The sequence below is a fragment of the Empidonax traillii genome, unplaced genomic scaffold (genome assembly GCF_003031625.1).
Source record: "Empidonax traillii isolate 1590-97213 ecotype Southwest subspecies unplaced genomic scaffold, ASM303162v1 scaffold957:size654520, whole genome shotgun sequence".
In the NCBI taxonomy this organism is placed as follows: Eukaryota; Metazoa; Chordata; class Aves; order Passeriformes; family Tyrannidae; genus Empidonax; species Empidonax traillii.
The window spans coordinates 142,824-157,179 of NW_020956150.1; the positions used below are offsets into that span (position 1 = coordinate 142,824).

General features: G+C 51.1%; 1 protein-coding gene across 1 annotated transcript in view; it reads left to right on the plus strand.

Annotated features, from left to right (window-relative positions):
• Positions 1-11,358, plus strand: part of VPS53 (VPS53, GARP complex subunit) — a 62,143-nt gene extending 50,785 nt beyond the window's left edge. The window contains exons 19-22 of the mRNA XM_027903321.1: positions 2,556-2,625; positions 4,951-5,088; positions 7,943-8,047; positions 8,434-11,358. Of these exons, the coding sequence (XP_027759122.1) occupies positions 2,556-2,625; positions 4,951-5,088; positions 7,943-8,047; positions 8,434-8,604 (484 nt within the window). The 3' untranslated portion in view covers positions 8,605-11,358. The remainder of the gene's footprint in view (positions 1-2,555; positions 2,626-4,950; positions 5,089-7,942; positions 8,048-8,433) is intronic.
• Positions 11,359-14,356: the final 2,998 nt, after the last annotated feature.

The window sequence follows — 14,356 nt, forward strand, 5'->3', positions numbered from 1 at the left end:
GCAAGGCATTGTGTTTGATGCATCATCATTGCAGGGGATTAGGAAAACGCAGGCTTTGGCAGAGCCACTCCTGTTGGATGGGAGCCTCTCAGATGCTGTGGTTTCTCTGCTTTAGGTTCCTCATCTGTCTTGCAATGCTTTATTATTACACTGGGGACTTGTCTGCTTCTATGGAGGGTTTGCTGGGTTCAATTTTATAGCTGAAACTGTAAATGAATTCTGGCATCCAGTCTAGCTGTGAATGTGCAGGGAGTGAAGGCATTCAGAGCACAAACCTCGTGCAGAGCATTAGCACTGAACATGCACGTATTATTCACATCAGGATTGCCTGAGAGCGCCAGGCATCGAGTCCAGCCGAGGCAAGAGGCTCGAGTGCATTTTTCTGTTAAGTGCAACTGCTCTTGATGGTCTCTGCTAGTCAAAAAACTTAAAGAAAAAGGGGGGAGAAAAAGAAATTCCGGAGCTGCCCTTGGCTCTTAACGGTTTGTCTTGTCTGTCCTGCTGGAGGTGGGAAGCTGTTTCCAATAAGGCAGCGTGAAATAACAGGCATGTGGGGATGGAAGGTCGCTTTACCCCTCTGCACTGATTGTGGGTGGCCATCCAAAGGGGCCTGGGAATTGTTTCATGGAAGACAGAGTGCTCTCTATATGAGACTGTGTGGTTATGTAGAAAGGGAGATTTAAAAAAAAAGAGAGGAGGGGTCCTTTGTCTGCCGATCTACTCCCCTGCAGAAGGAAAGGCTCACCCTGTTTCTCCTACCCAACATGGGCTTTAGCTCCATGCCTGACCTTGCAGAGGGAGGGACAGTTGGACCTACCTGCAAGATCAAAGGCACAGTTTATTTCTTGCACTGTTCTGCTTGTAGCGACTGCTGCATCCAGAGCCGCTGGCAATGGATCATTTTGTAGGATCACCTGAGCTCCAGCTGTGCTCAGCACTCTCTAATTGCCCTCTGGGAATTAGTTGTACACCTGAAAAATGAACTTTTAAAACAGGTTAAATTGTCACTGTAATGCTTTTGTGCAAGAGGAGACAGGGCTTGTTTTCCTTCTCCTCTTTGCATTTTGTTGCCAAGGTTGTTTCTGTCGTGGCCAAATTCAAAGCTGTTTGGGGCAGGCCAGTAGCTGGTTCTCAACAGTAGTTTGAAATTGTTCTCCTTGACACCTGTCCAGGATAAAATGATTCACTGAGAGAGGTAGTGACTGTGTCTGAGGGAAGGGGAAGAGAAGAAGCCTTTGCTTGGAAGGGCTCTTCCCTGAACCATTTCAGCAGCTTGGCATGCTCCCTGCCTGAGTAGCACTTTTGTCATCCTTCCATGAGAAAGGGCGAAAAATTAATGTCCTGGCTTGGAAAACAGGTGGCAGGACAAACAAGATGCCGTCCGTGCTCCTTGCTTTGTGAGGAGGAAATAGATAGCTTAACAGATGCACAGGGGAAACCAGGCTGAATTTAGATCATCATCATCATGAACATTGCCTCATTCAAAAGGACAGAAAACTGGCTGATATGAGCTTAGCACAGAGCCATTAAAGTCTAAGATGGGCCACCAGGTCATGGACAAGGTCCTGGAAACGTGAGCCCTGTAGGCATTCAGCCAAAGGAGGGCATGTGAAAGAAGCAGAGTACATTAAAGAACAGGGCAGCAACAAGACAAGCCAGAGTGGTGTGGTCCTGACAGAGGTTGTGCCTCTCACGCTGACCCCTCTCCTCTCGTTCAGCTCCTGAGTTTTCCTGGTGCTGCTCCTTGGTAGAGCAGGTGGGCTGGAGCTTGTCCTGCAGGTGCTCAGGCAGTGCTTCAGCTGGAAGGCAGCATCTGCTTCTCCACTGAGGAATGAAACTCTACCTCTCAAAGCCTAAAATCAAGAGGCAAAAGAATTAAAACTAAAGCTGATGTTCTGGAGTACCACGTGGGGGATGTTGGGCTTCCATCCTTGCCAAGCTCTCCCTGGTTAGGTATATGCACCATAGTCATTTTTCTGAGTCTGAGGTCCATGTCAGTAAATTATGGTAATGGTGTTTTCCTTGCCACAAAACTTTTTCTTGTCTTGATTGTGTTGGCCAGGAGCTTCCTGGACCAGTGCCTGTGTGTGAGTGTCCAGGGCCCAGCAGACCTCCAGCCTTGGCTGGACCTCAAGTTCAGTTTGTATTATGCGTGTTATGGAATTACTTATATGCAGTAAAATGTAGGTTCTGGATACAGTCAAGATGCTTCCACTTGTGAACAGTGATGCTAATCCTGAGATGTTGCTGGTTTTCTTATGGACAATAGCTTGTTCGCTTGTTCTTGACCTTGTAGTACTTCTTGTCTAGGTTATAGCAATTTCTTTACCTAGAGTGCAACTTCTCAATTAACTTTGAGATTAGTAGGGATTAAAGCCTAGGGTTTGGAATTTTTTTATTTAGTGTACATAACGTGTCTGGAATTAACTTGGGAACCAGGCACTTGGAGTGTCTCTGTGAAAGCCATCCTGGTTTGGTTTTACCAAAACCACAGAAGACTCTGTGACTGCAAATACTCTTATGTAACTGTGTCATTTTGTATCTCTCCTCTGCAGCTCCTTCATTCCCAAGTTCATTAACCATCTCTTCAAGTGCAAACCTATCAGCATGGTGGGTGCAGAACAGGTAAGAACAAGTAGGTGCATTAGCTGTCATGTTTTATGGCTTTTGAGTCCAAGAAATTGAGGCAGGGACTCTTCATCTCCCACTCCTGCCTATGGACTGAGATCCTGGTTCTCTGTGAGGATGAGGTTTGGGAGAGGCAGGGTTTCATCTGTCCCCTGCACATGCAGCTGCTTCCCTGTGGGCTAAGGGGAAAAAAAAAAAAAAAAAAAAAAGGCCGAATCTTCCCTAATGGGACCGCCATGAACTTCAAATCAATGCCTTCAAAGCTGCTTGGGTTTTAGGCATCAAAGATGGGTCTGAGCAGTGTGTGTCTGCAAAATGAAACAGGAGCTTTACATCAAAACCTTCCTCTTCCTTAATGGAAAGCAAATGAGTGAAGCACGGTGCCTGTTCATCTTGTGTGATGAGCAATAACCTGAGAGTGATTAAAGGGAGACTTTTTTTAAATAAGCTTCTAAAGTGATTAACCAGCAGTGGGCTTGTGTCTAATGGTAAAAGGTTTTAACATTCCTGTATTGGAATAACAGGCCCAATTTGCTTCTTTGAAGCAGACTGAGAAAGTTTTTATTAGCCTGATTCCCAGTGAATATATCTGATTAGAAGTGGGACACAGCTTTCTGGGGTTAGGGGTACAGAGGTCTCAGCAGCTGATCTCATGTCCCTCATGTAGGACCCCAGTTGCCTTCACATCTTTTGAACCCCCCCTGGTCACCCACCAATACCTTTCCATGCCAGATTCTCCCCTGGTGCAAATGTTGCTGGGGAATTAAGCTTTCCTGGCCTTCCCTGTCCTACCCACAGCTTTTCCTGGTGTTTGCTAATAATCATGGTTGAAATCTGGGCACTAGGGTGGTATTTACAGAGATGTTCAGAGCAGGGAATGAGACCTGTGGGGTTTTGCTTTTTGTGTTTGTCTCTCTGACTTAACAACTCTCTGTCTCAGCAAGCTTTGTCAGGGAGTTAGCGATGCCAGGGACCTGGAACGGATAACAGGGGGAAGCAGAGTGAGGGGACGAAACCTGCGAGGGCTGCCCCTGTGGGAAAGGCTGCAGAGCGTGCAGAACTCCTATTAGACATAAGAGAGTTTATGTGGGAAAGATATGAATTCCCCAACCGTGGAAATATCTTCCATCTATGGGATCCCTCGTAGACGCAGGAACCCGGCTATGCCAGCGTGAGCTGACAGCGGGCTCCAGCATCCTGGGGTGCACAGAGCTGCTCGTTTGTGCTGTGGCTTCCTGGCTTCCCAGGATGAGATTGATTGCATTGGTCCTTCTCATGCAAACCATGAAGCAGGCAGCACACAGCAAGGACACGCTGCCACAGATAACGGGGTCCAGATTGGAACCGGCCTGACCTGCCGCTCCTCCTCCGCCGCTCAGTGCTTTGTGTTCAGACTGAATTCCCACCGTGTGCTGAAGCCGTGCCACAAATGTTCACGTTGTTGTGGTGACTGCTGGGGCTTCTGCAGTGCCCACAGTGTTGTGTGTCCCTCCAGAACGAGCTTCCACTGCCTCCTGAGAGCCCTTTTTGAGGAAATGCACTGGGTGTGTCTGCAGCCCAGCGGGCTTTCACACTGGCTGCTGTGTAAATAAATTGTGCTGTTCTTCCTCTAGCTTGATTTCAGCTTTCTTTCCTTCACTGGTCTTGTCTCTTCTTTGTTCAATCAGAGGAGTGCGGTATTTGGGGTAATTTTGCTCTAAGAAGCCTTTTAGCCACAGCATTTTGTCATCAGACAGTGCTGCTCTGTCTGGGCTCAATTTCTGTGGCTGCTGCTTATTTATCTGCTGGTCTAGTAATAAACAACATCCAGGCTGTGAGTGTCAGTGCACCGGTGAGTGCAGGACACTGAGCAGCTCTCATTGCAGCTCTGTTGTGTCACAGTTTTTAAGGAAAAAACCCCCAATCAAGTGGATGAGTAAATGCAGAAAACCTGACACTGTGGGTGGCTGGGTGCAGGGGGAAGCTTGGTGTTAGTTCATTTGCCCTCGGTATCTAAATCATGATACAGCTACAGGTAATCAAGACTGTTTCTCTTTATACTGTCAAGGGGGAGGACTGGAAATCCGAGCCTGATGTGCCAGATGTTGGGCTGCCATAAGTTATTTCCAGCCAGCAGAGCAGTGCTCTGTTAAAATCAGTCATGGTGCTGATGCGCAGCCACGGATGATTGTGTCTCCTCAAGTGCCATTATGTGGGTAAAAGTCCCAAATACCAGGACTTTTTCCAATGTGAGAAGTGTTAAACTTTTAAGGATGTTGGATTATAGCAGCTACTAGATCTTGGTAAAAGGGGCCTGAATAACAGTGTGATTAACTATTGCAGCTGCTGCTGGACACTCACTCTCTGAAGATGGTTCTCCTGGATCTGCCCTCCATTGGGTCCCAAGTGGTGAGGAAGGCTCCTGCCAGCTACACAAAGATAGTGGTGAAAGGCATGACTCGGGCTGAAATGATCCTGAAGGTAACTCAAGACTTTTGATAACCTGCCAGCCAGACTGCTGGACTGGGAATCGGAGCGAGCGAATTCCAGGGGGCCCTTCCCTTGAATGCAGCGATCTGCAATTGCACATGAACGTATGCGAGCCCGTCCGGGTGCGCTGCCAGCTGCTCTGCAGAGCTGGCTCACTCGCCTTGGGTTTGCCCCCGCTCTCTTTTAGTATCGCATTTTGAGTTTTCATCCTCGTTTTTCAAGGTAACCAAGGGCTCGAGTTCTGCTTATTAGGAGCGCTGGGGCACCAGGTTCCCTCAGGAGCTTGTGAAAATCAGAGCTAGCATCCGTGTCTGCCTCGGGGCAAACCCTGGAGTTCAGGTTACTCCAGGCCTTTGTGCAGACTCCGTCACGCAGGGGAGCCAAGCCGTGCTTGAGTCACCTGTTTACTGTCTAGTGCAACAGCCAGTGCAAACATGTCTGGGTTACTGTATTCACCAGAGCCCTTTTTCATTTTCCAGACCTGGTGCCTGGAAAATGACCCAAAAGCAGTGTGTTGTCTTCACGAAAAGTAACAAGCAAAGCAATCTCCCCTTCCCAACTGGTGCTGGAGTAAGAAGTTAGGTTTGGTCCCAGGAGAAGCCATGGGAGCTGTACGGTTGTAGCCTCTTGGGTGATGGGATTGTCCCCTGCTCACCAGCAGTGCTGTGAAGACATTCCTGGGAGGGAATTAGTGGCACCTGGGGTCAGGCAAGACAGGCAGCTGCCAGCAGAGCCTCCTGTAAAGCACAGCCAAGGCAAGGGGGGGTGAGGAGCCCGAGCTCTCAGTGCTCCCCTGCAGCTCAGTGTGGCTTTGCTCCCATGCCCAAGGTAATGTCACAGCTGAGTTTGCCTCCTAAATTCAGAAATGAGTTCTCCAGTTCCATGCTTTTTTGGAGTAGGATGACTGAGGTGTTAGTAACTACATTAAAATAAGTCTAAATTTTCATAGAAATGACCTGAAGAAAAATACCCTGGTTGTGCTAACGGGAGCAGAGAAGGTCTTTCCTTGGAGCTCATATGTGAGTCAGAAAAGTAGTGGAGTTAATTTGTCTGCCCTCAGCATCACACTGGCTTCATTGAGATGGAGATGAAAGCAGTGCAGGGAGTGCCTGGGGCAGGGAGTGCAGGCTGTGGAGTGCTGCTGTCCCCGGGCTGTGCAGCAGCAGTGGCACTGCTGTGTCAGACATCCCGTGCTGGCCCTGCTGCTGCACAAAGCACATCAGGCCCCAAGTGGGGGCTCTGTGTCAGTGTAACCAGAAATCAAACAGCGATACCCTTATGGCCCCATGGGATCAGTGGGGATGGGGCCGAAGGGTCGTTTGGGGCAGGTTGGTTAATTGTAGTGACTGAATAGATCACCCTGAGCCTTGGTAAGCCACACATAGATTTGGGGCTGGTGCCAGCACCAATCTCTGAGGTTTGGGAGAGAAGAAAAGGCTCTCAGAAGTGCCTGCTCCTGGTGGACCACCAGTATTTCTGCAGGAAGGTTTCCTTGCAGGAGCCCAGAGCCCACTGGTCACTGTATGCCTCTCTCACATGCAACAATACCACCAGTGCAATTATGTGCCCAGGCTTGTACTGGAGCAGCTAATTCAGGAGAAGAATCACTAAGAATCACTGAGCCCGTGGATGGCACGAACAAATTCATTCAGCTGAGCCCCACAAAGCTCAGATTCAAGCGGGGAGGAGGGCGTCAGGGCGTGCACATCCCGCAGAGCTCTTTCCCTTCTCCTCTGGCTGCGCTCTCTGAAGTTCCAGCTTTTCATCTTGGCAGAAGATTTTTACAAGGGCTGTAAATTAAGGATTTATAAGTGTATACATGGCTATGATGTTTCATTGGTCTGAAGTGCAGGGAAAGAAAGAAATGTCTCGGTGACAGAATACAGTATGGGGTGAGCTGGGTCAATGGAAACATATGGAAATGTTTTTGGAGACAGGGAAGAGTCTGGTCTTGTGCTGTTTCTGCCCTGTGTGTGTGCATGCATTTACACACGCGCACACACGCTCTTCCACAGAAAGATGGTTTTGCTGCCCAGCATTATCAAAAGATTTGTTCTCCGTGGAGCTCGCTGCTTATGTAAGGAAATCACACCAATGAGGGATCATCTTTCCAGCTTTGAGGCTGTTTTGATGTTTTTTTTTCTGACTTCCATCATCACTCCTGGGCAGATGTCAGTGAGGGTTCCCACACAGCATCCCAGTCTCTCCAGAGGAGTGTACGAGAGGAGCTGCACCCAAAGGACAGAGTGGGTGACGTGCCAGCAGCAGCAGCAGCAGGACTGCAGAGCAGAGAGCTCTGACCCACTCTGGGGATGGAGGGAGTAACCACAGAGTGTTGTCACATTCCCCTGTGACACACTGCCTGTCCTGCCTCCAGGCAGGAAGGAGTGAGAGGGACACGCAGCCAAAGTGAGGGTCTGGACTGCGTCCAGGCTGCCTGATCCCTGGGGACTTTGTGAGTGTCACCACCAGCACCGTCTTTGTCCGCCGAGCGACTCCCCAGCTTGTCTTCCCCATGCAACAAGATAAAACCTTGAGCTTTGACAGTGTGCCAGTGCCTGCCAGTTCACAGGCCACAGACAAAGTCCTGCTGCTCTCTGAAACATGATGCACAACCCCCTGGGTCCGAGCACTGCTGTGCTGAAAGAGACCTGTCCTCCTCCCTGCTCTGTACTCTGCTTCACTCACCCTTATCTCTCTTACTAGCAGCACATGCAGTCTCTTTCTTGCTCCTTAAGCATTTTATTTTAGAAGCTAGTCCTGCTGTCACTTCCTGCCCGAGTTGACTGAGCAATGGTTTTAACTCATATTATTTGTCTGATCTCTTTTTTTCTTGCCTTGGCAGGTGGTGATGGCTCCACATGAACCCCCAGTTGTGTTCGTTGACAATTACATCAAGCTCCTCGCTGACTGCAGCACTGACACATTCCAGAAGATACTTGACATGAAGGTTAGAACCTGTCCAGAGCTTCTGCTCATCCTCTAGTGCTGCAATGAGATCACTGGTGACTTTATTTCAGTGGCAATTCAGAGGGGCTTGGGGGTGGGAAAAGCACTGTAAGGCAAGTGTAATCTGGAAGTGTGTAGAGTAGAGTTACTGAAGAGAACTGAGCTGCTGAAGAAAAGCTTTTCAGTTCACTTCACGTGCTCCTACCTGCTCTGGCTCCTGGGGCTGACCTCAGTTGTGTCAGGATCATCCGGAGGTCTTTGTGCAGCTCTGGGTGAGTGAACAAGGTTGAGCTTTGAAACGCGCTCTCCTGCAGCTACTCCCACGCACATCCACTGCCAGATCAATGAATTCTGACCTCCTCCCTCCCCTGTGCTTTGCTCCTGCAGGGCCTGAAGAGGAGTGAGCAGAGCAGCATGCTGGACCTGTTCCGCCTGCGCCTCCCCGCTCCTCCCCCCGGTGGGGACAACCCCGGCTCCCTCTCGCTGAGTGCACCCACACCCGAGCAGGAATCCTCCCGGATACGGAAACTGGAGAAACTCATCAAAAAAAGACTCTGAGTGAGCAGGAGAAAACTCCACTGGCTCAGGGCTGGCTGCAGTGAGTGGGAGCAAAGCTCGTCAGGCTTGTGATTTACAGTGTGCTGCTGGAAAACCCCTGTCCCGTCACTCTCTGTCCCTGTGATCTCTTAACCATCATAAACTGTGATGCTTTCAGACCAAGGAAGAATCTGACCAAGGTGTTTGGCCTTGGCTTAGCAGGAGTGAAACCCAGGACATTGTCAGGTCCACATGGTGGAGAAAATAGAGGTGTCTGGAAGCCAGCAGCTGCAGGAACAGTTTAGGTGGACTCAGAGAATGTCTGGCCGTGATACACTGGGTGTCACAGCTTTTATCCTGGCTGAGCTCCTGCTGCAGCACTGAGGATTTTGCCTGAGAGTTCTGTGTTACTGCTCACTCCCTGCTGCAGAACTGTTCCTTTGATAGATTATTTATTAGGGGTGAACCAACCCCGTACCATCACCACCACCAAAAAGCCCCGACCCTTTAACAGCTGGGATCCAGGCATCTGCAGCTCCACTGACTCAACGAGATGCCCAGGAGAGAACCCCGAAGCAGATTTCCCTGCTGCTCCCAGGACAGGCATGCACAAAGCACTGTGAAACAGCAAGTCAAATCCTTTTCAGAACAAGAGGAAAGGGCTGAATTAATGCCTTCTGCACCTTGGCAAACCTCCTGCCAGCCCAGCCGGCAGCCTGGGTCGCTGTTACAGTTTAAAGGCCAAACAGGACATCTGCAGAGCCCGGCTCCAGCTGCTTGTTATTTCTCTGGCGTGTGCTGGGCTCGCCCGCTGTCCCTGATGGGAGTTCCCATCCAGCATCTCTCTCTCTCTCCACAAAGAGCCCTTCATGGAGCAAGTGTCAAACAGCATCAGCCCCTCGTTCTCACACCACACGGTGTGTCCCAAGCAGGGGTGTGCCCCTTTGGCACCTTCGCTGCCCTGCAAGGAGAGGTGCTGGAAATGTTGGGGAGCCAGGGCTGCTTCCTGGGACAGGAGCCTTGCATCAGCCTCAGCCTTCAAGGCCCTTCCTCTCCTCCTCAGCTTATGAGCTTCAGCTTGCACCAGTGCAGAAAGGAGGAGAACCAGGGGTGAAATATTTTGGATAACCCAGGCCCCTCTTCCTGGGGCCCAGCTCCTGGCTGCCAGCCACAGAGGCAGCGTGGAGCAGGGGTGGATGCTTCCTCAAGGAGTCTCCATGCAGGGAGGCATCACCTTGTCGTTAGCACTGCTGGATTTCTGCCCAGACTCCTCTGTGCCCTGTTTGGAGGACTTGGAAGGCCCAAGGATTGAACCCCATGTGGGTGTAGGGGCAGACCCACCGGTCGTGCCTGTGTTATTTAACTCAAGCTTCACTTGCACGTGCAGGAAAGAGAAGCCCTGTACCAGATTGGCAGGTGAGGAAGGACCGTGCTGTCAGATGCCTTCCTGGGAGGGTCATGTTTCCCACCAGGGCAAATTTAGGCCTTAGGACTGTATTTATTAGGGGCTGTGTTCACAGGGATTGTAATACTCACTGCTGCACATCAGGGAGGGGGGGATTAGACTCCAGGAGTATGAGTTCCATCTACCCAAACCTAGAGTTTCACTGGGATAAGTGAAGGAGGAAGTGAAAGGAGAAATCCTTGAGTAAGGCAGAACCTGGGCTCATGCTGGTTTTGCATCAGCACTGTCCCCTCTTGAGCATGGGCTGCTCCTCGTGGCTTTGGAAGGGCAAATTTGGTGGCTGGTTGGTAAAATCCTGTCCTCCCTTTGCACAGCAGCAGGTGAGTGTGTGTGAACAGGCAGGAGTTGGTCACACAATTCGAGCAGAAGGAATAAGCCCACAGAGATGAAACCCTCACCAGTCAGGTTCTGTACTGCTGCTCAGACCCAGCTGCTGCTGCAGCAGGGTGTGCACTAACAGTCATGTTAACAAAAACTCTTCAGGGTCTATTTTCAGGGGTCTCCAGGTTTGGCCTTGGCTGTGTGGGAGCTCAGCTGCAGAGCACAGTCCCTCCAGAGCAGCAGTAACACCACCTGTGGGGAGGGACAGCAGTTTCTCATCACTCCAGTTTTACAAATCTGCTGTTGCCTCATTTATTTCCTCTTCTGATTTCACACTGGGTGACAAAAGAGGGAACGGTTTGAAAGCACATCAGGGCTCTGAACAGCCATTCCCCAAGGACAGATTATCTCAAGGTGCATGTGCAGGATGGCTCATGTGTTATCACTTTGCATAGCCAGGGAGGAGGGAACATGGGTTTGCAGAGATTCATTATTCCCAGAGGGGGATGAATAATTTATTTTAGATGAATTTGTCTTTGCTTTTTCTAAGGATAAGGCTCTAACTAAATTATGAATAGCTGAGGACGATGTTGAAGTTATCGTTGCGTGTCTTTCCCAAAGGCTTCCCCTATTTCATTCTCTGCACTTCATTCTGTAGATAAGAGGAAATAAAAGGAGAAATGAATTTTTAGTTTCAGCCTTTGAAGAATGCTACAGGGCTGGGTGTTCAGAGTTCCACTTTTAGAGAGCAAATCCACAGTTTTCTACATTCACTGTAAGGGTTTTGTGCCCCTAGCTCTTGGGTGTTTATCAGATTTAGCAGGTCTCTGTGTGTGTGTTTGCTCTTTGGGTTTGACATCTCTGGGGAATAAAGGATGATTATTTGTTTTCTGTATAAAATGTCACTTCTTGTGGTTCGGGCCAAGGTGTAATTCTGGCTGTATGTCGGGGTGTGACACTAAAATGAATTAAATGGTTACTGATGTTCATGGCTGGGTGTTTTCTGTACTGCTGCCACACAGCAAACCCCAGTGGCCAGGATGGACCTCGCCCAAAGACACCCTTTCTGTCTGCCTTGCTCGCTCCTCTTCACTGCCTTTTCCACCCTCTGCCATTTCAGCAGCATCCTCAGGAACTCCCCATGTGGGCGGTTCAGCACAACTGACCTTGTGCCCCTAAATAATCACATCATTTCTGGTGACTGCGGCTGCCACAGAGGTTTCTGAGATCTCCTAATTTTTCCCTTGAAATTAATTAATAGGTAATGCCTTTTTCCACGCGCTGCATGACGCTGGAGCCGGTTCATTCGCTTGGAGAATTAATGACTCATTTGCTTTTCTCCTGCCGGTCCTGCCCCCTCCACCCTTGGGCAGGAGCAGCCTGCGCCGGGCGACGGGTGTTTATTTCTTTCACCAGATTTACAGCCGGGATTTCGAGCATCCCAGTGACGACATCCAAGCCTCCACGAGCCTTTCCTTGGCTCCTGGCTCGGCCATCCACGAGGGCGGTGGCGGCAGGGCTGTAAAAGCCGAGCAAACCTCAGCGATGTGCCGTCAGCACTCATCCCTGCAGCCGCACCACTCCCAGGGCTCCCGTCAATCCCAGGGCCCAGGAGCTCTCTCTCTGTGAGCACAACTCCTCCGTGCCACGGGGAGCAGCCTGGCATTTCCCATCGTTTGGAAATGACTTTCCATCGTTGTCAAACAACACGGGATCCTTTTGATTTGCTTCTCCCAGTGACATCGGGGTGTCTGCAGTTCAGGTGCTGACTGAGCCGAGCGCGCCCGGCCCGGTGGAAAGTCCTTTATGGAAGGAGGATCTTGATAAGAGACTCTTATCTGCCCCGTCCCACCTGTGCGTGGGCAGTTAAAAAGTAAATAATGTGGACAAGCTGGCTGCAATGTGCAGACAGAGGAAAAGATTTCCAATGCCATCAGGGACGGCACAGATCGGTACGGTTTGAGAGGCTTTCCAAGAGGGCAGAGTACACGTCCCAAAAAGCAGAGCCCCTGTACACAGTGACTCAGTAGTAGCAGAGTTATCGAGCTGTTAAAATTCTGGTTAAACACTCCCTTTTCGTCCTGGCAGGCGGATTTGCAGATCTGGATGTTGCTGCTGTGGGAGATCCCTGGGTGGGCAGAGCCCCCACGGCTGCTCAAACACCTCCATTCACCTGCCAAGCCCAGAAACGAGAGCCTGGAAGGGCACAAAAAGTTGTCCTTTGTGTTCAAGCCTTGCTGGAGTGGGAGGTTTTGTGCTAGTAAATGAGCAGAAAGATTTCCAGAAGCCTGCGGGGCTCTGCTCATCCCACAGGCACGGCCGGCTGCAGCCTCAGGCAGCTCCCCATGCTCTGAGAGCCCTCTCATTCAGACCCTGATCCCCACGGGAGTGGCTGTGGGGACACCCACAGCTCTTGGAGGTGACTGCTGGAATGTGCCACAAGTTCCCTCCCTTCCTAATTGCACTCAGTGGGTTGTTGGCAGTGCAGGTTTTCACCCAGGAGCTGCACAGCAGCTCTGAAATTATGATTGTGTTCATCTGAAAACTGTTCCAGTGCCTTCTGAGGCGTCTAATTTCATAAAGGGCTTTTATGGGAGATTTCGGAGCCAGGAGTGGTCAGCTTTCCCATTGTTTGCAGGGACTAGCATCTCTTTTTTGGGGGATACATTTAAATCAAAAGGAGGAAAACACCTGTCCAGCACATTTGCTCAGACTCCAAAAATCTCAGTCAAAATTTTTAATGTTCTTTTTCTTTCCATCTGCATTTTTCAGCGAGACAAACAGCCTCATAGTATTTCTTCAAAGGAATGTAAATTCCTTGAGGAAGTCTCCGGAGTTCCCAGCACCGCATAGCTGCAAACCACAGACGCCTACGGCTGAAAGTTCTGCTCTGCTTTTAATTTCGGGGCAGGGAAGGAATTTTTTTTCAGAGGTTTGGGTTCACTTGTGCTGGGCCCGTCAGGCCAGACTGCTGGTTTCTGCACAGGGGAGTGTTGACTTTGGCCGGCTGCAGACAGTTCTTTCCCTCCACAAGAGTATTCCCCCACCGAATCTGATGACACGGCGCAATTATTTCATTAGGATTTTCCAAAAAAGGTTCCCTCGCTCTCCTCTAGTGCTAGAAAGACCTTTTCCTTCTGTTCTCTTATTTCGGCTTCGGCAGCTTTGCCTGAAAAATGCAATTAGGGAAGGCAGTGCGCTGCTGCCTGAGTCTGAATGCTTGGGAGGGGGGAGTGAGAGAGAGAGAGCAGCCCGAAGGGAAAACTTTGGGGGCTTAACCAGACTGCCAAAATTCCCTGCAGACCCCTGCCGTTGGGGAAAGCACCACTGGAGGTGGGGACGGGCCAGCAGGATCTGCGTTGGGATGGTGCTCCACGGGTTGGACCAAGGATGCGTCGGGGCTGGTTTCACAGAATCGAGTAGTTTGGAAAAAACCTCCTGAGGTCATCGAGGCCAACCTTTGATAGAACACCACCTTGTCACTGGCACTGTCACTTCCAGTCCTCCCTTAAACACCTCATGGGACAGTGACTCCACCACCTCCCTGGGCAGCCCATTCCAGTGCCTAATTCCACAGGGCTGGGGACGGAGCGATGGGGCAGGGATGCAGGGCGGGGGTACTGGGATGGAGGCACCGGGAGGGCAGGGACACTGGGAACACACGGAGAGCACGGGGGCCCCGGAAAGACGGGGAGAACCGGGAGGACACGGCGGGGGGGGGCACCTGGAGGACGGGGGGGAAGCGGGAGCACGGGGAGAACTAAAACACCGGCGGGACGGGAGCACCAGTGGGAAAGGGGAACACCGGTGGGACACGGGGACACCGGTGGGCTCCGGGCCGGGGCCCGCCCCGCCCCTGCCGTGTCCCCGCCCCGGCCCCGCGGCCGCCCCGCCCGCCGCCGCCGCCCGGGCGCAGCCGGCGCAGGGAGCGGAGCGGCGGGACCGGCGGGCAGGGGCCGGGCCGGGGCAGGGACCGGCGGCTCCGCC